The sequence below is a fragment of the Marmota monax genome, unplaced genomic scaffold, assembly GCF_021218885.2.
Source record: "Marmota monax isolate L192 unplaced genomic scaffold, Marmota_monax_Labrador192_F-V1.1 WCK01_AAM20220418_F8-fsc00045, whole genome shotgun sequence".
NCBI classification, from domain to species: domain Eukaryota; kingdom Metazoa; phylum Chordata; class Mammalia; order Rodentia; family Sciuridae; genus Marmota; species Marmota monax.
Genome location: NW_026692132.1, coordinates 5,844,126 through 5,869,848, shown reverse-complemented (window position 1 = coordinate 5,869,848; position 25,723 = coordinate 5,844,126). Strand labels below are relative to the sequence as shown.

The 25,723-nt window shown below is 34.5% G+C and overlaps 1 protein-coding gene across 6 annotated transcripts in view; it reads left to right on the top strand.

The window, feature by feature from the left end:
* The window catches only part of Atm (ATM serine/threonine kinase), a 154,059-nt gene that overhangs the window by 1,405 nt on the left and 126,931 nt on the right, over positions 1-25,723 (top strand). For 5 of the 6 annotated variants that reach the window (XM_058586520.1, XM_046466355.2, XM_046466346.2 and 2 more), the window contains exons 2-8: positions 1,048-1,145; positions 1,231-1,343; positions 2,554-2,699; positions 6,141-6,305; positions 21,214-21,379; positions 23,288-23,526; positions 25,386-25,549. In XM_058586520.1, coding sequence (XP_058442503.1) covers positions 1,074-1,145; positions 1,231-1,343; positions 2,554-2,699; positions 6,141-6,305; positions 21,214-21,379; positions 23,288-23,526; positions 25,386-25,549 — 1,065 coding nt within the window. In that variant the 5' untranslated portion in view covers positions 1,048-1,073. Of the gene's footprint in view, positions 1-1,047; positions 1,146-1,230; positions 1,344-2,553; positions 2,700-6,140; positions 6,306-9,798; positions 10,277-21,213; positions 21,380-23,287; positions 23,527-25,385; positions 25,550-25,723 lie in introns of those variants that run through there. The other variant, XM_058586525.1, reaches the window with a different exon arrangement.

Sequence of the window (25,723 nt, the reverse complement as noted above, 5' to 3'; positions counted from 1 at the left end):
TTTAACCAATACAATCTTACTATAGAGTTCACATGCTCTTAACCAATAGACAAGAATGGCATGTCAAGCCATCTTTATTTCTCAGAAGACAGGATGTAGTCTTTGTGAAAGTCTTCAAAGAGATTAACTTGATTAAAATCTGAAAAGGAACATTGGATTTATCAATTCAAAGGCTGTTACTTAGAAATCTGTATTATTTCAGTTGAATATTGGGAGTGGAATCTTTAGTTTCTCCAACATACCACACTCTTCTCGGGACTCTTTGGTTATACTAGTCTCTTTCCCTGCAGTGTTGGTCTTCTAGCTCCTTATGTAATTGGCATCACTTCATTCAGGTCTTGACTTTATGATAACTTCCTTTGAGATATGTTCCCTGACAGTTTATCTAACACCATCGTCGGTATTGTTATTTTCTTTTGTGTTTTTGTTGCCTTGAAGGCATATTGGAATTACCCATGGTTTTATCATTTTACTTGTTTATTTTCCTCTTCCCCACTTATATCTCCATTAAGGGTAGGATTTGTGTTAGTTTAGTTCTTTTTTTGTTGTGGGGGAGGTTAGCTATCCCTAACATAGTACTTTGAACATAGTAGGTGTGAAGGAAATATTGTTTCACGTATCAATGAATGAACATCTTCTGTTTATGAAGATAATACTGAACTGCTTTTTTTTTCACAAGAAAATTAGACTTTATCCTGCTACTGTAAACAAAGAATAGATTTGAGTATTGGAACATTGTTTTGATATGTTCTAAGAAATATTTTAAATTTAAGTATTTTAAATTTAACTGCTATTGGAACATGCAGATATTAAGAAAAACCACTGTGCCTTTGGTGACAATGTGCTTGTTAATAACACAGTCTAAGTTATGTAAAGGATGGAAGTGTAATTCAATGGTAGAGCATGTGCTTAGCATTTGTAAGGCCCTGGGATCAGTCCCTAGCATGAGAAAAATATATAAATGAAGTAAACGATTACATAATTATTATTACTGTTATTAATATATATATATATATATATATATATATATATTTTTTTTTTTTACAGATAAGAATGTTTTGAAATCCTGAACCATGAGTTTAGCACTTAATGATCTGCTTATTTGCTGCCGGCAACTAGAACATGATAGAGCTACAGAACGAAGGGTAGGTAGTAAATGGCTTAGATTTAATTTTTCCTTGAAATTGAATGTGATCGGTAATACATTATCATGTTCATTTTTGTTTTCAGAAAGAAATTGAGAAATTTAAACGCCTGATTCGGGATCCTGAAACAGTTCAACATTTAGATAGGCATTCAGATTCCAAACAAGGAAAATATTTGAATTGGGATGCTGTTTTTAGGTATTGTACATTTAAAATTGTCTTTGCTTTGTCTTTCAGTTTTATTTCTGTTGAGATACTATTTTTGTAAGGCTTTGCTACCTGTGTTTTATTGTGCCTTGCATATGAAGTTAGCACTTAATGATTATCCAAAGCATTATATTTAAAGGATGCTTATTATACGGAATACTTAAAGTATTAAATCAGTGTTCCACAAAATGTCTTATACATGTCCCACTGATATTGAGAAAGAATTCCTTTCATATGGATTAGTTTGTAAGAATTCATTGCAAATTAGAGGAGAAATTTGAAGTTATAACAAATACTTGTTATTTTGACATCTTTATTACTGGAATTATAAGCAGCTGCCATGGGTTAAGTTATAGTAAAACAAGTGAAAGAAATATTAGGATACTTTGAGATGAATACAGTTAAAAAATAAAGTCTTAGGCAATGAAAAGATATCCTTGGATAGAAAGAAGTGGCAAACAGGATTGATTGGTTTTTACATTGAGACATGATTTTCAGTCATAAAGTCCATTTGTAGCAGTTTGTAAGGCTTAGGAAAGATGAAGTATTTAAAGTTAATGTAGAATATTGAGGGCATTGAATAACTTGAAACAATATTTGCCATCAAGAGGAAATAGGAATATTTAGTTGTCTTTTAGTATTTAGAACAGATAAACAATTTTTTAGCTCTTATTTGGTACTATACTGTTACAGATTTGAATAAATGTGACATGAAAAATGCATGTTCCTTGTTCTCTGGTTATTTGGTTTATTTTAGATACCACTAATACAGTCATTACATAAAGGTGAGTACTTTTTTGTGTTAGCTGATTAGGTAGGCCAAATTGGCACCTGATACTACTGGCTAGTCATGAAGGTAGAGCTTCACTTAAAGGCTATAGGTATGATCAGGTAGTTAGGAAGGAGGAAGAGAGGGTTGAAAGCCATCAGTAATATTGTGAACTTTTAATGACAAAATGAGAAAGCAAGTAATAAAATAAAAAGTTAGGAAGGCTATAGATTGAGAACATTGCAGGCCAGACTCTATATTGGTGTTGTAGAGGTTAGGCCTCGAAAAAGGGATTTGTTTCAGTTAGCAGGTACATTGAGCAAAGCAATGTGGTTTTAAAAGATGTTCTTTGTGATGACATTAAGAACATTTTAAAATTATAAATATTTAAGCATAATTTTTTTTCTGGAATTCTATTTCATTTTCTTGAAGATTTTTGCAGAAATACATTCAGAAAGAAACAGAATGTCTGAGGACAGCAAAACCAAATGTATCAGCCTCGACACAAACCTCCAGACAGAAAAAGATGCAAGAAATCAGTAGTTTGGTCAGATACTTCATCAAATGTGCAAATAAAAGTAAGCAACATTATTTATTTGAAATAAATGGTTTAATAGGCTACCATACAAAAGTTTGATCTGAATATGGTAACATAAGTATGTTAATTATAGCTTCTAGCATATATAATGAATTTTAATAGTGTAGGTTCAAATATTTTGGAGAATTTATTCAAGCTTAAAATGATAAAATCTTAGAATTAAAAGGATTAAAAATTATTTCAATTCCTCATTCTTGTATCCCCCTCTACATCCCAAGCACTCAGATACAAATACTGTGTAAATGACTGAATATACCATTTCAACTTTCTTTTCTATCTTTGAACAGCTTTATTTAAACCCTGTCTGTTTTTTGTTAGTGCTTCTAAGAATACACAAAAATACCTACTTAATCATGTTTTTATCATGAGATCCTTTGGGGTATTTGAAGATAGCCATAGTATTTCCCTTGAGTCCTCTTAGGTAAATATACCTAAGAGGTATATTTAGGTATATTTAGCTCATATGTTTTAGTTTTTATTTCACTCTCTTCTGAATACTCTTTTCTTTTTAAATACTCTTTTATTTTTTTAGTTGTAGATGGACACAGTACCTTTATTTATTTATTTTTAGGTAGTGCTGAAGTTTGAACCCAGGGCCTTGCATGTGCTAGGCGAGCACTGTACTGAGCCACAATCCCAGCCCCCCTGAATATTCTTTAGTTTAATTATATCTCCCGAGGTGTGGTGATCAATTTTTTGGGTATATTCTGATGAGTACAGATAGAACAGGATTTGCATATTTTTTATAGTATATTTTTACTGATTCTTTCTGAGATCACATTAATTTCTTTGGCAAGCAAAGCCCATCCTCAGCTAATGTTGTGTTTACTATCACTTAAGAAAAATGACAGCAACAAAACCCAGGTCTTTTTAGCTACTGATAAGCAGTATATCTCCCATATTGTAGAGCTGAACTTGTACAGTTGTATTTTTTAATCAAAATATAGGTAAGCTTTTGTAAGGAAATGGGCATTTACTCAGTGCTGAAGAAGAAACATTTGTTTAGGGACTTCTGGGCTCAGACTCTGTAGTCCTTGCAGTTAAGGATATGATTTTGGTAGCAACTTTATGAATCAGAAAACTCAGATGTTTGTAAATATTTAAACACTTTTTTTAATATTTATTTTTTAGTTGGACACAATAGTTTTATTTTGTTTATTTTTATGTGGTGCTGAGGATCAAACCCAGGGCCTCGAAAGTGCTAGACAAGCACTCTACCACTGAGCCACAACCCCAGCCCCACATGTCCAGATTTTGACAAACTTGGTTAGCATTGGTATCCATAAATGGTATGATAGAAACAAGACATTAGGGGGGAAAAACAAGGGAAAGGCAGCTGGGAAAGAACAAATAAGGAAGTATTTTTCATTCCTTTATGTTAGCATTTGTCTGCATCTGCACAAAGCAGACAGCATAGAAAACAAGAAACCAACCTGTGAGAAATGTTTAGTTCCACGAGCTTCCATGAAGTTTCTGTAAGCACCTTAGGTCTTTTTAAGACAGATTTTTTTTTTTTTTTGTCATAAAAACTGCTCTATATAAGCAATTGCTCTACCACTAAGCTACTCCCCTGATATAAGACAGTTTTTATTTTTAGGGAAAAAAAATATGTCAGCATGATTTTTTTTAGTATAATTCTTGAAACACTTCTCCAATTTGGCAGAGAACAGAATATATTGGAATAAACAACATTGAAAAATATGATTTCAGCCTAATATTAGTTTACATAGCTATTTATGGGGATATAAAGATTAATTCCCTTCCCTAAGGATTTGATAAAACAAAAGACATAGATGATAAAACATTTTTGTAGAGGAGAGATGCACATGATGTCAAGAATATATGGGGGCCAGGCACAGTGGCACATGCCTGTAATCCCAGTGACTTGGGAGGTTGAAGCAGGAAGATTGCAAGATAAAGGCCACCCTCAGCTTAACAAGACTGTAAGCAACTTAGCAAGACACTGTCTAAAAATAAAAAGGACTGGGGATGTAGCTCAGGATAAAGCACCCTTGTGTTCAATCCTCAGTATCAAAAAAAAAAAAAAAAGGTTCATGTGGTAGTACAGTTCATCTTGGTCAGGTGCTTAAAATTATGAAATACTTACGGAATAAGGTATATCAGTGTATAAGTCATTATTGAAATTATGATAACATTTGAGCTATGACGTCAATATGAATTACTAAAATAGTTATTTTTAAATATAGTTTTTATACCTTTAAGAATATATATTAATGCTGAATTTTCAGAATCTCAAATAATATGCTATTAAAATTACGCCTTACATATTTGTACAACGTTTGTATATCTATTGTAGAACTTGGAAGAATGTTTATTTTTCAGTGTAAAGAGCCTTCTTGTAATCTTGTTATTCTAATAAATTCATTCTTTATAAAAGTGGGAAGGAATTTTGCATCATTTTAAGTCTAATGCTAGAAATGTGAATGTGAATTAGTAAGGATAGAATAATTATTGATTTTGCTGTATATTCCTGCAGGGCTTGACAAACTTCATCTGTAGATGGATTAGATAGTAAATATTTTGACTTTACAGACCAGGTGTTCTTTGCCTTAATTACTCTGTTGTTTTGGCCTGAAAGCAGCTGTACACAATGGGTATGCATGTGACTCTATTCGAATAAAACTTTATTATGGGGCTCAGTGGTAGAGCGCTCGCCTAGCATGTTCGAGGCCCTGGGTTCAATCCGGAGTACCACATAAAAATAAATAAATAAAATAAAGGTATTGTGTTCGACTACACCTCAAAAGTAAATATTTTTTTTAAAAAAACTTATTTACAAAAACAGACAACTGGCTGACTTTGCTCTTGGGTCATAGGTGTTTTTTTGTTTGTTTTTTTGTAGATGGACACAATATCTTTATTTTATTCATTTTTTTAATGTGGTGCTGAAGATCGAACCCAGTGCCTCACACATGCAAGGCAATCACTCAACCATGAGCTACCACCCCAGCCCTTGGGCCATATTTTTTAATCCTTTTTCTGTGAAAAGGAGAGATTAATGTCCCAAATGTTGTTATTTAAGTTTTTTTCATTCCAAGTTTTTTTTTTTTTTTTTTGTATCAGGGATTGAATCCAGTTGTATTTAACCACAGAGCCATATCCCCAGCCCTTTTTATTTATTTATTTTTTTATTTAGAGACAGGGTCTCCCTCAGTGCTTAGGGCCTTGCTAAGTACTGAGGCTGACTTTGAATTTATGATTGCTCCTGCCTCAGCCTCTCAAGTAACTGGGATTACAAGTGTGTGCTATTACATCCAGCACAAGTGTTCTTAATTTAAGATTTTAAATCTAGTGATTTACTATACAGATACAGTATGTGCTAGAGAAGAATCTAATGTTGCTGCCAGTTTATTGATGAGAGAAATATTTTTATATGTTTCTTTGTTTTATTTTTAAATAGGAGCACCCAGACTAAAATGTCATGAACTCTTGAATTATATCATGGATACAGTGAAAGATTCATCCAATGGTGTTATTTATGGAGCTGATTGTAGCAACATACTACTCAAAGACATTCTTTCAGTGAGAAAATACTGGTGTGAAATATCACAGCAACAGTGGCTAGGTATGTTTTGAAGGTTGCTATTTGTGATTTTTTTCCTCATGACAGGACTTTCACCAATAAAAGCATTCATAGTGTATCTGTATCGCCCAAATGACCTCACACTTTCATAGTACTTTAGTGAAAGAAATTGAGTATCAGTCTTTTGATGTGATTCTACCATCTTGTATATTCTGTAATATTTGCTTTTTAATTTTAAACAAAATGTCCTTAATTTTCATTTACTACATACTTTCTGAAGTATTAAGTCCACTAATGTTATGGAAAGGACAAGATATAGAAGTATCAATTGGATTAGGGAATTAACAGGTTCCTAGTAAGATAATGGAAATCAGTGTATTAGAATGAAATATACAAGATCCAGTGATTTACTAAATAGATAGAATGGGTGTTAGGCAAGAATCTAGTGTTTCTTGTTTATTGATCAGAGGTATTCAATGATCATGGAAAAAGGAAATTATGGTCAGAATATGAAATATTTCAGTTCATTGATTTTAAAAGTGGAACAATTCTAAGAGAATTTAATGGATTAAAGTGGGATTTGCCATTATCGAGGTGATTTTAAGCCAGATGTTAAAGTCTACGAATCCACTAGCTCTGAAAATTTAGAAACTTAAGGCTTTTTCATTAAAAAATATTAAGGCTGATTTTTGTTAACTAAATTAAAAGACATTTACCTATATTTATTGTTAATTTTATGATTTCAAAATGAGATGTATATGAACTACAAAGCCATGAAGTAGTGCCCTCACTTCTGCATTATTCTACTTTTCCAAATGAATTAAGGAATTCTCAATAGTTGCAGTAATTTCTTGTGAGTTATTTGGGCTGTTGCTGTTCCATCAAACAATGGACTCAAGTAAGCCAATGACCTACCATTCTCAGCCAAATGTCTCACCAGAGCGGTCTAATCATATTTTGTATATTTGGGAACTTTAGATTATTGCTTACGACTGATTATACTGTAACAGGGCAGTCCTTCCCTCAGTCTCTTTGGTATGATTCTTCCATATCATTTGTTGTCTAACCTTTTTGTTCTTTAAAAAACTAGTGTTACTTCTTATTATCAGTCTTATTTTCCCTTTTCTCTGGCTTGCTTCTTGATTGAGGACTGTTCAAAAAGTGAAGTCTATGCTCAAAATGTGTTTGGTAGAAGTAGTAATTTAAGCCATGGTTATGATATTTTTTTATGGGGAGAATTTAGAATGAGATGACAACATACCCTAAGACTGAGCCGTCATCTCCATATAAATTTTGGAATTAGCTTATTGATTTCTACAAAATATCATGCTGAAATTTTCATAGATATTTTGTTTATTGAACAATTAAGAATGTGTAGCCATCTTAACAATGTGGAGTCATTCAATCCATGAATATGATATCTCCATTTATTTAGGTCTTTTGATATTTTTCATTAGTGTCCTATTACTGTCACCAGACAGATTTTATACATGTTTTGTTAGATTTGTATACTGCAGTAGTTTGTAAATTGCACTGTTTTTTAAATTAATTGGTTAATAAATTTAAAAAAAAAATTTTTTAATTTGTTGTGATTAGTTATACATGACAGTAGAATGCATTTAGACACATTGTACACAAATGGAGCAAAACTTCTTCTCTGGCTGAACATAGTGCAGACTCACATTGGTAGTATAATCATACATTCAGCCTTTGGATTTGAGGGTTTGGCTTATTTCAGTTAGCATGATATTTTCCAGCTTCATTTACCTGCAAATGCCATACTTTCATTTTTTTAAGGCTGAGTAATACTCTACTGTGTGTATGTATCACATTTTTTTTACCCATTTATCTGTTGAAGGGCATCTAAGTTGGTTCCATAGTTTAGCTATTGTGAATTGAGCTGCTAGAAACATTGATGTGGCTGTGTCACTGTAGTTTGCAGATTTTAAGTTCTTTGGGTATAAACTGAGGACTGGGATAACTGAGTAAAATGGTGGTTCCATTCTAAGTTTTCTGAGTAATCTCCATACTGCATTCCATAGTGGTTGCACCAATTTGCAGTCCCACCAGCAGTGTCTGAGTGTACCTTTTTCCCTACATTCTCACTGACACTTATTGTGGCTCATATTCTTGATAGTTAAATTGCACTGTTTTTGAAGTTTCATTTTCCAAGTCATTCAGTGCTATTATACTGATGTACAATTGATTTTTGTATCTTTTTAAAAAAAATTTTAAATTTTTATTTATTTTTTGGTTATTGGGGATTGAACTTGGGAGCATTCAGCCACTGAACCACATTCCCAGCCCTATTTTATATTTTATTTAGAGACAGAGTCTCACTGAGTTGTTTGGTGCCTCGCTGTTGCTGAGGCTGGCTTTGAACTTGAGATCCATCCATGTCAGCCTCCTGAGCCACTGGGATCACAGGTGTGGGCCACTGTATCCCAGCACTTTGTTAAAATCTTCTGTTACTTGTAAGGCTTTTTTGTGTGTGTGTGTGTGATTTTTCTGCGTAGATAATCATGACACCTGCAAGTAGTAATTTTTTTCTTCTTTCTGAACCATGTGGCTTTTATTTTTTTCTAATCTGGCTAGAATCATCAGTATTTTCCACCCCACGGTGAAATAAGTTTAAGAAAATTTATGATTTTTAACCATTTTTAAACATATAGTTCAGTAGCATTAAGCACATTCACATTGTTGTATAACCAGGGTTGGGGCCCCAGTAACATCACACACACACATACACACACACACAAAAAAAATTCCTAACATTCTTGTGTAACTATCCCTTCTATCTCCAGAACATTTTTTCTCTATTCATTTGCTATGGTTTGGATATGGGTTGAGTTCATCCACACCATGGTTCATGTGTTGGAGACTTGGTTCTTAATATGGCTGTGTAGAACTAAAGTCTAGTGTTAGATTATGGGAGGCATGCCCTTGGGAGGGATTTAACATAGTTCCTGGGATCTTCATTTAGCTCCTGAAAACACAAGGGGTTATTAAAAGCCTGAGCTTGACCCCTGAATCTCTGGCTTCCTCTGACTATATGTTAGCTCTTCCCCCCACCCAACCCCCTCTCACATGCATTCCCACCATTGAGGTTCCATCTGCCTTGAGACCATCATCAGACCCCAACCTCCAGAACTGTGAGCTCAATAAACCTCTTTTTATAAAGTTATTTGGCTTCAGGTGTTTCATTATAGTAACAGGAGATGAACTCATAACACCATCGAATAGTAATTCTCTATTTGCTATTCCCACTGGCTCCTGACAGCTACTATTCAACTTGTTTTCTAAAATGTTTTTATTTATTTATTTATTTTGCATTACAGTTCTTAATACTATTCAACTTTGAATTTGAAGTTCTAGATTATTCATTGTTATGGACTAGATGCTTGTGTTACCACAAAATTTGTGTTAAAGTGTAATTCCCTAATGTGAGGATATTTGGAATTGTGGCATTTGTGAAGTTGTTAGGTCATGAGACCAGACAGCTAGCTTTCTCTCTTTCTGCCATATGAGAATACAGGTAGAAGTCAGCAGTTTGCAATGCAAAAGAGGATTACCAGAAGTGGACCATACCTGCACCCTGATTTCACACTTCCATTCCCCAGAAATGTGAGAAATAAATTTCTGTTGTTTATAAGCCGATATATGATAGATAGTTAATAGCAACCTGAACAAAGCAGGCAAAAGCAATATTTGTCCTTTGCAATTGGCTTATGACACTTACCAAATGTCATTGATGCTCATCCATCTTGTAGCAGCAGATCAGACTTTCCTTCACTTTTAAGACTCAACAATATTCTGAACAAAATGTCACATTTTGCTTATTCATTGATGGACACTTAGGTTTCTACTTTTTGGTTATTATGAAGAATACTGCTGTGTACAAATATCTCTTGGGTTTCCTGCTTTCATTTTTTCAGATTTATATTCAGAAGTGAAATTGCTGATATGATAATTCTATATTTAATTTTTGAGGAACCAAGATATGTTTTCCTCAGAGGCTGCTCCATTTTACATGGACAAGGGTTTAAATTTCTTCACATTTTCACCACTTATTTTCTCTGTTTTTTGAATGATAAAGTAAAATGGTGTTTCATTTGCATTTTCTTAATGACTAGTGATGTTGAACTTTTCATGTTTATTGTCAGTTTGTATTCTTATAGAGAAATATTGAAGTTCTTTGTCCTTTTTTATTATTTTTATTTATTTATTTTTTAGTAATTTTAGGTTCACAGCAAAGTTGAGAATTTATAGATCTCTCATATATTCTCCACAACCCTAGTTCTTAGTCTCTTCCATTATCAACATTTCCTATCCTTTGCTTATTTTTTGTCAGGTTTGTTTTTGTTGTAGGAGTTTTTAAAAATATATTATAGATATTAATTTCTTACCAGATGTATAGTTTGCAAATATTTTCTCTTGTTCCAGGGGTTGCTTTTTCATTGTTGATAGTGTCTTTTGATGCACAAAAACTTTTTAATGAGATGAAGCCCAATTTATTTTTTCTTTTGTTCTATCAGAGAAATCATTGCCAAATCTATAGCCTAGTGTTATGAAACTCTTCCCCTTTGTTTTGTCCCCAAAGTTTTTTGTTTAATAGCTTTACCACCAGCATGATATTGAATAACAGCAATAAGAATAGACAAATTTGCCTTCCTCTGATCTTAGGGAAACCATTCTGGGTTAGACCAATAAGCAAGCTATTAGCTATCAATACAGGTTGAGGATAGTTCTTTCTATTCATTGTTACTGCTAGTATTTTTTAAAATTATGAATGGATGTTCAGTTTTTTAAAAAAACAAGGAAAAGTATTTATTGATATGATTATCTAAGGTTTTTGTTGTTGTTGTTGTTGTTAGTCTGATGACTTAAAATGATGGATTTTTCAAATATTTAGCCAACCTTCAGTTCCCACTATATACACCATTGGGATATTGATTTTCAGCATGATTCTCTGCTTTTTCCTCCGCCTTTTCCCACCTCTCTTTCCTCCCCTCTCCCATTCTCCTTCGTCTACTCTACTAGACTTTCTTTTACTCGGCTATTAATTTTTATTTGATTGGTTCTCTTCCTTTCCTTTATTTCACTGTATCTTAATATTTGACCTTTGAGTTTCTGAGTTTGGCTTATTTCACTTAGCATGATATTCTTCATTTCCATCCATTTACTGGCAGATGCCATAGTTTCATTCTTTATTATGGCTGAGTAGAATTCCATTGTAGAGATATACCCCAGTTTCTTAATCTGTTCATTTATTGATGGGCATCTGGGTTGATTCCATAATTTAGCTATAGTGAATTGTACTGCTATAAACATTTAGTTGGCTGTATCGCTATAGTATGCTGAGTTTAAATCTTTTGGGAAAATACCAAGGAGTGGGATAGCTGGGTCATAAGCTGGTTCCACCCCTAGTTTTTTGAAGAACCTCCATACTTCTTTCCAGAGTGGTTGTACTAGGCTGCAGTCCCACCAACAATGTACAAGTGTACCTTTTTCCCCACAACCTCACCAGCATTTGTTATTTATATTTTTGATCATTGGAGTGAGGTGAAATATTAATGTAGTTTTGGTTTTCATTTCCTTGATTGCTAGAGATGTTGAGTATTTTTTTAAAATATATTTGTTGGCCATTTGTTTCTTTTTTTGAGAAGTTTCTGTTTTAGTTCCTTGTCCATTTATTCATTGGGTTATTTGGAGTTTTTTGGTGTTAAGCTTTGAGTTCTTTATATATTCTGAATATTAATCCTCTAGTGGAAGTGTAGCTGGCCAAGATTTTCTCCCATTCTCTAAGCTCTCACTTCACACTCTTGATCGTTTTCTCTGTTGTGCAGAAGTTTTGTAGTTTGATGACATCCCACTTACTGATTTTTGGTTTTATTTCTTGCACTTTATGGGTCTTGTTAAGGAAGTTGGTGCCCGCACTTACATGATGGAGTATTGACCCTGTGTTTTCTTGTAGCAGTTGTCAGATTTTTGGTCTAATTCCTAAATCTTTGATTCATTTCAATTTGAGTGTTTGTTCAGGGTGAGATACAGGGGTCTAGTTTAATTTTTCTACATATGGTTCATCCAGTATTCCCAGCATTATTTTTGTTGAATATCAGACAGCTGTAGGTATGTGGGTTTGTCTCTGTGTCCTCTATTCTGTTCCATTGGTCTTCATGTCTATTTGGTGCCAATACCATGCTGTTTTAGTTATTACAGCTGTGTAGTATATCAGTTCAGGTGTTGTGATGTCTCCTGCTTCACTTTACTTTTCTTGCTTAGTATTGTTTTGCCTATCCTGGGTGTCTTATTCTTCCAAATGAATTTAAGAATTGTTTTTCTTAATTCTGTGAGGAATGTCATTCACACACACACACACACGCATATATATTGTTGATATTTTGTTGGAGATTGTGTTGAATCTGTATGTTGCTTTTGATAGTATGGCTATTTTGACAATATTGATGCTGCCTGTTTGAGAATATGGGATGTCTTTCCATCTTCTAAGGTCGTTTTCAGTTTGTTTTCCTTCTTCAATGTTTTATAATTTTCGCTGTGGATCACATATACCTCCTTAGTTAGATTAATTCCTAAGTATTTGTTTGTTTGTGAAGGGGATGGTTTTTCTGATTTCTTCCTTAGCTGAATCACTGTTGGAGTATAGTTAGGCTATTGATTTATGGGTGTTGATCTTGTATCCTGCTACTTTGCTAAATTCATTTAAAGGCTCTGGTAGAGTGTTTTTGGGTTTTCTAGATATAGGATCATATCATTGGCTAACAGAGATAGTTTAACAACTTCTTTTCTATTTGTATGCCTTTGATTTCTTTTTCTTGCCTCATCACTTTGGCTAATGTTTCAAGGACTGTATTGAATAAGAGTGGTGAGAATGGACAGTCTTGTCTTGTTCCTGATCTTAGAGGAAATGTTCTTAGTTTTTCTCATTTACTATGATGTTGGATTTGGGTTTGTCATAGATGACCTTTACAGTGTTGAGGTAAAGTTCCTTTTATCCCTCCCTAGCTTCTCCAATGTATTTTATATGAATGGTTGCTGGATTTTATCAAAAGACCTTTTCTGCATCTATTGAGATGATCATGTGATTTTTGTCTTAATTCATTAAGTGGTGAATTACATTATTATGTTGAACCAACCTTGTATCCCTGGAATGAAACTACTTGATCATGATGTATTATCTTTTTTCCCCCCTTTTTGATGTGTTTTTTTTTTTTTTTAATGCATTTGCTAATTTTATTAAGGATTTTTGCATCTATATTCATCAGGGGTATTGGTCCATAGTTTTCTTTCCTTGATATGTCTTTGTCAGCTTTGGAATCATGGTTATACCCATTTCATAAAATTTATTTGGGAGTGTTCCCTCCTTTTCAGTTTCAAGGAATAATTTGAGAAAAATTAGTGGTGGTTCTTCTATAATAGTTTGGTAGAACGCAGCTGAGAATCTGTCAGGTCTTGGACGTTTCTTTTTTGGAAGGCTTTAATTGCTGTTTCAATTTTGTTACTTGATATTGGTTTGTTTAGATTTTCTGTATCTTCCTGATTGAATTTGTGCAGGTTGTATGCATCTAGAAATTTATCATTGTCTTCAAGATTTTTAAGTTAATAAACTAGGAGTATAAATTTTCTAAAAATGTTCTGATAATCCTCTGGATTTCAGAACGGTCTGTGGTGATATCTTCTTTTCATCTCTGATCATAGTGATTTGTATCTTCTCACTGTTTCTTTTGTCTGCATATCTTTTGTTCTTTTGTTTAGTTTGGCTAAACAAAATCTTTTCAAAGAACCAACTTTTTATTGCATTGATTCTGTGAACATTACGATATAAATGTTCTTTATACCTTTAGTTTGTATCTCCATGTTCTCTTCTATCCCAATAATTCTTAGGTTTGGTCATTTAATGTTCTTGCAGAGTTCTTGTATATTCTGATCATGTGCCATAATTTTTTCCCTTTACTGCCTTCTGTGTACTTAAGATCATATAGCCTGTTCCAGACCTGAAGTTCTGTCTTCTAGGGCTGAGGTTTTTTTTATCAATGCATTCTTATTTGTTACTGATGCCTTCAAGTGAATTTTTAATTTGATTGGTTGTGTCTGTCTTTCTTTTCTAGGAGTTATTGGTTTCTTCTATTTTTTTTTTTTTTTTTTTGTACCGGGAATTGAACCTAGGTGTGCTCAACAACTGAGCCACATCTTCAACCTTTTTTTATATTTTATGTTGAGACAGGGTCTTGCTGAATTGCTTAGGGCCTACTTAGTCATTGAAGCTGGCTTTGAACTTGTCATCCTCTTGCCTCAGCCTCCTGAGCCGCTGGTCTCCTCACTATTACTATTTCTTTATTAAAATGGTCTTTTAATCTCCTGTCATTGCTCTTTTAATTCCTTCTTTAGATTTTCTTATAGTTAATTGAACATTTTAATAATCAGTTTTTTATACTCTTTTTCTGGGCTTTCATCCACCTCACTATCCATGGGATCCTTTATTGGCTGATTGTGGATTTGGGGAGGTGGGGTGTTGTTTGCCTTGAGATCTTGGACTTGAACATCAAGTGAGATGGATTTCCTACTCCCTCCTTTTGTGTGTGTCTTTTTGTGTGTAATTATCTTATTTGTTTTGGGACTTCTCTGTTTTTGATGTAGGAGTACATGCCCAAGAGGTGGGACCTGAGTTCCCTCTTTGATTGTACTTTTTGTGTCCTTGTTGTTGGTTTGGGGCTTTTGTCTCCCCACTTCTTTGCATTGGAGTAAGGTCAGAGAATGCTTTGTTCAGCTGTAGACTCTAAACTGTGAACATTTATTGTCCCTGTAGTTTCAAAGGACCTCACAGAAGGAGGAGAAATAAACAATAGTAACAACCGTTGCAAATAATACACAGCATTAAAGTAAATACCCAGTTCCTAATATCTCCAACATTAATTCAGACCAGTATTCAGGAATGGTCGGTTCAGCAGTTGTCAATAGTAAAAATAATAACCCTGAACTAGATCTGGCTTTAAATTGAAGAGTAGGTGCCAACTATATCTTGCACAGCAGCAGTGACTGTATTAGCATTAATGGTGGGGACAGGATTTATATAAGCCAATTAGTTCTCAAAAATACAGTTTATTAAGGAAAAGAAAATGTGTTAGAAAGTTAGAAGACAGTTTAAAAGTTCAAAAAGTGAATGGAGAGAATGTAGAAGAGATGTAGCAGGTGATGTTTATACAGAAGGAAGGAAAAAATAGAAGCAAAGTATTGGGAGAGAGGGCAAAACATGTACTTGTTTTTTTTTTTCTTTTTTGCATTACAATTCTTATTACACATACATACCACAATTTTTCATATCTCTGTTTGTGTATAAGTAGGTTGACACCCAATTTAAGTCTTCATACATGTTCTTTGGATAGTGATGTCCATCACATTCCACCATCCTTGCTAATCCCCTACCTCCTCTCTTTCCCTCCCTCCCCTCATCCCTATCTAGAATTCATCTACTCGTCCCATGTTCCCCCTCTTTACCCCACTATGAGTCAGCCTCCTTATATCAGAGAAAACATTTGGCATTTGTTTTTTGGGGATTGGCTAACTTCACTGAGCATTATCTTTTCTAACTTCATCTATTTACCTGAAAATGCCATGATTTTATTCTATTTTATTGCTGTATAAAATTCCATTGTGTATATATGCCACATTTTTTTTTCATCCATTCATCCACTGAAGGACATCTAGGTTGGCTCCACAGTTTAGCTGTTGTGAATTGTGCTGCTATAAACATTGATATGGCTGTGTCACTATAGTGTGTTGTTTTTAAGTCCTTTGGGTATAGTCCGAGGAGAGGGATACCTGTGTGAAATGGTGGTTCCATTCCCAGTTTTACAAGGAATCTCCATACTGCTTTCCAAATTGGCTGCACCAATTTGCAGTCCCACCAGCAAAGTATGAGTGTACCTTTTTCCCCACATCCTCACCAACACTAATTGTTGTTTGTCTTCATAATAGCTGCCATTTTGATTAGAGTGAGATGATATCTTAGAGTAGTTTTGATTTGCGTTTCTCTGATTGCTAGACATGATGAGTGTTTTTTCATATATTTGTTGATTTGATTGTATATTCTCTTATGAGCAGTGTCTGTTCAGGTCCTTGGCCCATTTGTTGATTGGGTTATTAGTTTTTTCGGTGCTTAGTTTTTTGAGTTCTTTATCTACGCTAGAGATTAGTGCTGTATCTGATGTGTGAGGGGTAAAAATTTGCTCCCAGGATGTAGGCTCTCTTTCACCTCACAGATTGTTTCTTTTGTTGAGAAGAAACTTTTTAGTTTGAATCCATCCCATTTATTGATTCTTGGTTTTAATTCTTGCAGTATCAGAGTCTTATTAAGGAAGTTGGGGCCTAATCCCACATGATGAAGATTAGGGCCTACTTTTTCTTCTATTAGATGCAGAGTCTCTGGTTTAATTCCTAGGTGCTTGACCCATTTTGAGTTAAGTTTGTGTATGGTGAGAGAGATGGGTTTTATTTCATTTTGTTGCATATGGATTTCCAAGTTTCCCAGCACCATTTGTTGAAGAGGCTATCTTTTCTCCAGTGCATATTTTTGGCACCTTTGTCTAATATAAGATAGTTGTAATTTTGTGGGTTAGTCTCTGTGTCCTCTATTCTGTACCATTGGTCTACCAGTCTGTTTTGGTGCCAATACCATGCTTAAACTATTACTATTCCTTTGTAGTATAGTTTAAGGTCTGGTATAGTGATGCCACCTGCTTTACTCTTCCTGCTAAGGATTGCTTTAACTATTCTGGGTCTCTTCTTTTTCCAGATGAAGTTTATGATTGCCTTTTCTATTTCTATGAGGAATGACATTGGAATTTTGATCAGAATTGCATTAAATCTGTGTAGTGTTTTTGGTAGTATGGTCATTAGTATGATAATATTAATTCTGCCTATCCAGGAGCAAGGTAGATCTTTTCATCTTCTAAGGTCTTCTTTGATTTTTTTCTTTAGGGTTCTGTAGTTTTCATTGAATAGATCTTTCACCTTTTTCGTTAAGTTGATTCCCAAGTATCTTATTTTTTTTGAGGTTATTGTGAATGGGGTAGTTTTCCTCATTTCCTTCTCAGAGGCTTTGTCACTGACATACAGAAATGCCTTTGATTTATGGGTGTTGATTTTATATCCTCCTACTTTGCTGAATTTATTTACTAGTTGTAGCAGTTTTCTCATGGAGTTTTTTGGGTCTTCTAGGTATAGAATCATATTGCCAGCAAATAGTGCTAATTTAAGTTCTTCTTTTCCTATACATATCCCTTTGATTTCTTTCATCTGTCTAATTGCTCTGGCCAGTGTTTCAAGAACTATGTTGAATAGAATTGGTGAAAGAGGGCATCCCTGTCTTGTTCCAGTTTTTAGAGGGAATGCCTTCAATTTTTCTCCATTTAGAATTATGTTGGCCTGAGGCTAAGCGTAGATAGCCTTTACAATGTTGAGATACGTTCCTGTTACCCCTAGTTTTTCTAGTGTTTGTAACATAAAGGGGTACTGTATTTTATCAAATGCTTTTTCTGCATCTATTGAGATGATCATATGATTCTTATGTTTAAGTCTATTGATGTGATGAATTACATTTATTGATTTCCATATGTTCAGCCAACCTTGCATCCCTGGGATGAATCCCACTTGATCATGGTGCACAATCTTTTTGATCTGTTTTTGTATTCAATTTGCCAGAATTTTATTGAGAATTTTTGCATCTATGTTCATTAGATATATTAGTCTGAAGTTTTCTTTCGTTGATGTGTCTTTGCCTATTTTTGGAATCAGGATGTTATTGGCCTCATAGAATGAGTTGGAAGTGCTGCCTCTTTTTCTATTTCCTGAAATAAATTGAAGAGTATTGGTGTTAGTTCTTCTTTAAAGGTAGAACTCGACTGTATATCCATCCTGTTCTGGGCTTTTCTTGGTTGGTAAGCTTTTGATGATTTTTTCTATTTCCTCACTTGATATTCATCTGTTTAAATTGTGTATATCTTCCTGACTCAATCTGGGCAAATCATATGACTTAAGAAATTTGTTGATGCCTTTAATGTCTTCTATTTTATTGGAGTATAAGATTTCAAAATAAGAATTTTAAAAACCCCAAATCTTAATAATGAAGGAACCATCTCCCCTGAAGTAGTCAAAATAGTTGACCAGATTGGGAGGTCTCTGTCCAACATTTTTTTTTTTTTCCAATTCTTCCAATTCTTCCTGAGTTATGTACTAACAAAGCAGGGAGTGAGAGTATTAACCCCTTCCTGTTTTTGTATTGCTCTCTGAGTTGCCAGTTGGACCACTCTAAGATGGAGGCCATTTGATATAAGATTCCAGCTTCCTTTCTCACCTGTATAAAGTGGGATGGGTTATGACAAACTGTCAGTTGATATTTTGTCCTTTTGGACCAGTTTGGTGTACTCCCAATGTAAAGCTTCTGTGGAGTTCTGAGAAGGGAGTTGCCAAAGGTAGGGCTATTATCTAATCAGGCCTCAGGGGCTTTCTTAGACAGTGCCTGCCTTGGAGAGAGTAGATCACCCTGCCCCTAGGGCTAGACAGTAGCTGGCCTCTTATGCTGGTCTGGTTCTCAGAAGCCTTAGAAATCAATCTGGAACACGGGGAGCCAGTCCTCCACTCACTGCTGCTCACAAGCACAGTCATCGCAGGGTTAGTCCATGAGTGTGTTCACACTCAATTGCTCAGACTTCTGCCCAGCTTTAGCTGGTCACATGAGTGCTGCCAGACACAAAGGAGAAGTGAGTGGGACTCACCTTTGTCTTCCAGTTGAATCCCCCCTGGGTAAGGTCCACACCCCACCTGTTTTACTCAGGTTCCTTCAGGCCCAGCCTAAGTAGAGTATATATGCTTTTTGGGATATTGTGGTCATGTTTGTTTTTTTCTGTGTGTCTGTGTCTGTCAATCACAATGCCTGCATGCTTGTCCCAAACAGGGCTCCTGCCTCAGCTGTCCTAGGCCACTAGAGGCATAGAGATGCTTTTTAAGCACCAGCGAGCTCAGTGCAGCTTCTGGATCAGTGATGATTCGGCAACTTTTGTTTTGTTTTTGGGTACCTGGGATTGAACCCAACGGCACTTACCACTGAGCCACATCCTAGACCCTATTTTATTATTATTATTTTTTGTATTTTATTTAGAGACAGGGTCTCATTGAGTTGCTTAGCACATTGCTTTTGTTGAGGCTGGCTTTGATCTCAAGATCCTCCTGCCTCAGCCTCCCGAGTTGCTGGGATTACAAGCTTATGTCACTGCGCCTGGTTTTGGCAACATTTTTTTTCTTTTTTATTCTAATTTGTTATATATGATAGCAGACTGCATTACAATTCATATGACACACAGAGCACAATTATTCATATCTCTGATTGTATACAAAGTATATTCACACCATTCCTGTCTTCATGCATGTACTTAGGGTAATGATGTCCATCTCATTCTACCATCTTTCCTAACCCCATCCCCGCTCCCTTCCCCTCCCTCTACTTTGCCCCATCTAAAGTTCCTCCATTCCTCCCATGCTCCCCCTCTCAACCCCACTATGAATTAGCCTCCCTTATATTAGAGAAAACATTCGGCATTTGGTTTTATGGGATTGGCTAACTTCATTTAACATTATCTTCTCCAGCTCCATCCATTTACCTGCAAATGCCATGATTTTATTCTCTTTTATTGCTGATAATATTCCATTGTGTTTATATACACCACATTTTCTTTATCCATTCATCTACTGAAGGGCATCTAGTTTGGTTCCACAGTTTAGCTATTGTGAATTGTGCTACTATAAACATTGATGTGGCTGTGTCCTTATTGTATGCTGTTTTTAAGTCCTTTGTGTATAGACCAAGGAGTGGGATAGCTGGGTCCGATGGTGGTTGCATTCCCTGTTTTCCAAGGAATTTCTATACTGCTTTCCATATTGGCTGCACCAATTTGCAGTCCCACCAGGAATGTATGAGTGTGTGAAAAAGGAAAAGCCAACACTGCAACCCAATAAAAGATATTTATTGGGTTTCTCAGAAAACGACAGATTTTCTTGCAGCCCAATCATTTATAAAAGGCCAGGATTTCTCTCAGCCTACTGTTTTCACTTGTGTCAAATGTTCCTCTTCATGTTGTTTTTGGGACTGGGAATCTGAAGCAGAAAGAAAAAGATTGCTGTCATTTTATGAGGCATAAACTCTTTTTTCTTTGATCAAGAATGCCTTGTGCCCAGTTAATTCTCCTCCTTCCAAAAAGAATCTCATGTCATTTGTCAGCATCCATGAAAATGCCATGTTGTTTAATAGGTTATAAATAGATTAAAATATAAACCTTCATAGTTCATGAATTATTTGCATATATTATTAATCAAACAGCATTAATATAAAACCAAAACTGTGGAGTGTGTACTTTGTCAAATGTGCTTTATGCATAGATCAAGGAACATGGGCTTAGAGAAGTTAGGTAACTTATCTGAAGTCTGTCTCTTAAACTAGTGCTTTTACACTAAATATTGATTGAATACTTTTAGACTGTTGAATATAAATGAGAACAATTTTTAATTGTTTTCCTTATGTTAGATTATGAGATATTTCTATTGAATTGTGACATTTAACATATTTGCTTTGATTTTTTTTTTTTTTTTTTTTTTGGAAATAATCGGTTCCAGGTGTGGTGGTGTACTTGCAATCCCAGTGACTCAGGAAGGTGAGGCAGGAGACTCTCCAGTTTGAGTCTAACCTCAACAACTTAGTGAGACCCTGTCAATAAAAAATAAAAAGGACTAGAGATGTGTAGCACAGTGATAAAGCACCCCTAGGTTTGATCCTCAGTATTGAAAAATAAAAATAATAATGGTAGTATCATTCATGTGTGTGTGTGTGTGTGTGTGTGTGTGTGTATAAATAAATAAATAATGTGTTTTGTTTTTGTTTTAGAATTATTCTCTGTGTACTTCAGGCTGTACCTCAAACCTTCCCAAGAAATTAATAGAGTTTTAGTGGCTAGAATAATTCATGCTGTTACCAAAGGATGCTGTTCACAAACTGATGGATTAAATTCTAAATTTTTAGATTCTTTCTCCAAGGCTGTTCAGTATGCAAGGTAATTTAATTTCTTTTTGTGTTGGCTTTTTAAATTTGTGTGTGTGTCTTATTTTAAATATAGTAAATAAAACTACTGCCTTTTAAAAATGATTATTTTGATTCTATAAATTTGTGGAGTATAATGTGATAATTTAATACATATATGCAGTATATAATGATCAAATCTGGGTAGTTAACATTTCCATTTCCTTATACATTAAATTTTTTTTTTACTCATACGTATTCTTAGGTTACTGTGTGATATTTCGGTACATGTAAGAAACTAGATTCATTTTTTACCTGTTCAAAAATAAACTCAGAGTGGATCAGAGGGAAACATAAGGGAAACATTGGTAAAGCAAACAGATTTACAATTTTTTGAGTACATCCCAAAAGCGGAAATAGACAAAAGAGGGCTATGTTAACTAAGAAGACTCTGTCCAACAATCAACAATATGAAGAGACAACCTAAAGAAAGGGAAAACTTTTTTTAAAAAAGTTATGTATTTTTTATCTGTTTAGCTTAATTGTATATGACAGCAAAATGCATTTCAATTCATTGTACAGAAATGGAAAGCAACGTTTCAATTGTCTGGTTGTATATCGTACAGTCATACGTGTACCTAGGGTAATGATGTCCATCTCATTCTACCATCTTTCCTACTCTCATAATAGAAAGGAAAAACTTTTTTTTTTTTTTTGCAAACTTTTCATTTGACAAAGGATTAATATCTAGAATATAAAAAACACTTAAAAACTCAACAAAAATACAAAAAACTGGGCAAAGGATTTGAATTGAATACTCAAAAGAAGAAATTCAGAGGCCAGCATATTAATGAGAGATGCTCAGCCTCATCAGCTCTTGGGAAAATGCAAGTCAAAACCACTGCAAGAGAACATTTCATCTCCTTTAGAAGACCTATTTGTATTTTTTTATTCTATTATTTTTTTTGGATATGGGGGATTGAACTCAGGGGCACTCAACCACTGAGCCACATCCGCAGCCCAGTTTTGTATTTTGTTTAGAGACAGGGTCTCACTGAGTTGCATAGGGCTTCCCTATTACTGAGGCTTGCTTTGAACTCCCGATGCTCCTGCCTCAGTCTCCCGAGCTGCTTGGATTGAAGGTATGCTCTACCGCGCCCAGCAAAAGAGCTGTTTTTAAACATGCAAAAATATTAAAAAATTATGGCAGGGGTTTTGAGAAAAGAAAACTCTCATGCTTTGTTGGTGGGAAGGTAAAACACTATCTTTTAAATAATGCATTGACCCATTGTAACAAAATCAGTAGATTCCTGAAGACTCAGAGCGAACACTCACTGAATTTAACTCAGTATGTGGAACATTAAATGATATTAAGTGGGATATCTGTCCTGTTAGAATAATGAATCTAGTAAAGTTAAATATCCTCCAAATAATTTTATCTTTTCCGTTTTGATGATAGATGTAGTATATTGAGAATAAAGTAAACATATATTTTGGAAGTTTTAATATACATTTGTATGCTATTATCCAGTTTATAATGTGAAATGTTTTATAAATGGTAACTATTACAGATCACTTTGTATATTTTAGGCAGTTTCAGCAGCAGAGAGATCTAACAGAAGTGATCATTTAGCACTGAATAAGAACCAGTTTTTGTTATTGTATTGTGTAATGCTTCTGTGATTTTTTTTTTTTTAATGCATTTTGTTATATTGGTCTTAAACTTGTGGACTCAACTGATAATTTCACCTCAGCCTCCCAAGTAGCTGGAACTACAGGTACATGCCACTGTGCCTGGCTTTCTCATCAGTTTTGAATCTAAAACTATTGTTTCAAAATTAGAATTAGATTTTTTTTAAACTTGAAGCTTTATAACTATTTTTAGTATATGTAGTTTTTTCTCCCATTTTACCAAGTTGAATTTTTTTGTTTTCTGACACAGACAAGAAAAGAGTTCTGCAGGTCTTGGTCATATCTTAGCAGCCCTTATTATCTTCCTCAAATCCTTGGCTGTCAACTTCCGAATTCAAGTATGTGAATTAGGAGATGAAATTTTGCCTACCTTACTTTATGTTTGGACTCAACATAGATCTAATGATTCCTTAAAAGAAGTAATTATTGAATTATTTCAACTGCAAATTTATATCCATCATCCAAAAGGAGCCAAAATCCAGGAAAAAGGTATAAAGGCAATTTTTACTGTTTTGAATTTAATTCCTCATTAAAACATAGAGGCTTAAGTATGACATCAGTATTCTGTAGGAGGATTTGATCTTCCTCTGGATTTCTCTGCTTGATAATGTGATTAACCTTTAGAATGTCAGATACATTTTTAGAATTTGAATCAGTAGTAACAACTTATATCATGCCTTTCCATTTGTTCAATACAATGTTGGATATTATGAGGAATACAAACAAAACCTTTCCTATTTTGTCTTAGGAGCTGATTATGCAATAGTACTTAGGTACTAAGAGGTAGCACAGAATTTAGAAAAGCAGGATCTTACTCATATATTGCTTTTTTTGTGGCACCTAGGATTGAACCAGGGGTGCTTTACCACTGAGCTATATCTCCATCTTTCTTTTTTATTTTAAGATAGGGTTTAAGTTTCCCAGTCTGGCCTTGATCTTGAGATCTTCCTGCCTCTGCCTCCTCAACTGCTGGAAATGCAGGTGTGCACCACCACACCCGGCTCACGTATTGCTTTTATTAGAAGATAAACAGTGAAAGCAGCCAGTCAGATTATTCATTTTCCAAGGAAGTTATGTACATACTACTTTCACAGTAACGAGTTAGAAATGCATCACTGTCCTCCCTGGTTTCTTTTGCATTTATCTTCTACCAAGAGAGTATTGCTCAGATGGTGTGATTCTCTTCAGTAGATCAGAATTTCATCTGGTGGAACTGGAACTGAGTGAGCTCACTTATGTCCCATCTGTGATTGCCTTTGGGTTTATAGTAGCCTTTGGATTAATTCATCATGGCCAATATATGAGTTTATTAAGGTGGCATGTCACATTGGGTATTAATAGCCCCAAAGGAGGGAAATTATTATAGCCACTCTTTATTAGACTAGCTGTATGCATTTCATGGGCTTTTCTAGTATGTGTATTTAGATATATGTTTAGAATATGGAACCACCTGAAGTTAAAAGAATGGTGATTTTTCATAGTTTTGCCTCTTTTTTTAATATTTATTTTTTAGTTGTAGTTGGACACAATATCTTTATTTCACTTATTTATTTTTATGTGGTGCTGAGGATCGAACCCAGGGTCTTGGGTGTGCGAGGCGAGTGCTCTACCACTGAGTCACAACCCCAGCCCAAGTTTTGTCTCTTTTACCTAGCTGTCACCAGTATGATGATCAGGCTTATTAGGAAATGTTAGTATATGTTTAGGGTTTTAGTTAACTGCATTTTTTAGGGTGATTTGTAAATTGCTAGGGTAATGAGACTGCTATAAAAGCTAATGTAGTTTCAGACTACATTGATAAATTTTATGGTTTCTTGTTTGTGGGAAATAATAGCCCTTTTGTTCCCCATATTGGTCAGAACACAGTTGGAATATTACATTTACTAGACCCTGTTGACTCCATCGTCACCATTGTAAGAGAGACATAAGTTTACATGTTTCTTGGAAAACATGACTGAGATGTTGAGAATAACCACCCCAAAGGGATAACATGTCGTTTATGTATTGGTTGAAGAAACTGGTAATATTTTAGGAAAAAAGAAACACATAAGTCCTTATGTAAAAGAGGAAACATTAGTTGTATTTGGATTTGGGATGGGGGGAGAATACATTTTAAAAGGTGGATCAGAAAATGGAAGAAACTTCAATACCGTTGACTGAAGGTAGAATGTATGCTGTTAGGAAGTAGAACAACATGTCAAGGATATTGTCAGAGAAGGTATTAGTACTGAATAGAAGATTGGACCAGTTGTCTTCTAATGTTTGATGAAACTTAACAGTGGATAATGTGGTGGGGGATGGTAGTGCAAATAGAGTATGTAAATTACGTTTTAATGTTTGTGTTATAGGTGCTTATGAATCAATAAAATGGCGAAGTATTTTATATAACTTATATGAACTTCTAGTGAATGAGATAAATCAAATAGGAAGTAGAGGAAAATATTCTTCCGGATCTCGTAATATTGCTGTCAAGGAAAATTTGATTGAATTAATGGCAGATGTTTGTCACCAGGTATAGTAAATCTTGTCATATTTTGAAATTTCCTGTTTATTTTCCTTTTGATGTTTTTTTTTTTTAATTTTTTTTTTTTTTTTTTTTTTTTTTTTTTAGTTTTAGTTGGACACAAACCTTTATTCTATTTATTTTTATGTGGTGCTGAGGAGCGAACCCAGTGCCTTGCACATA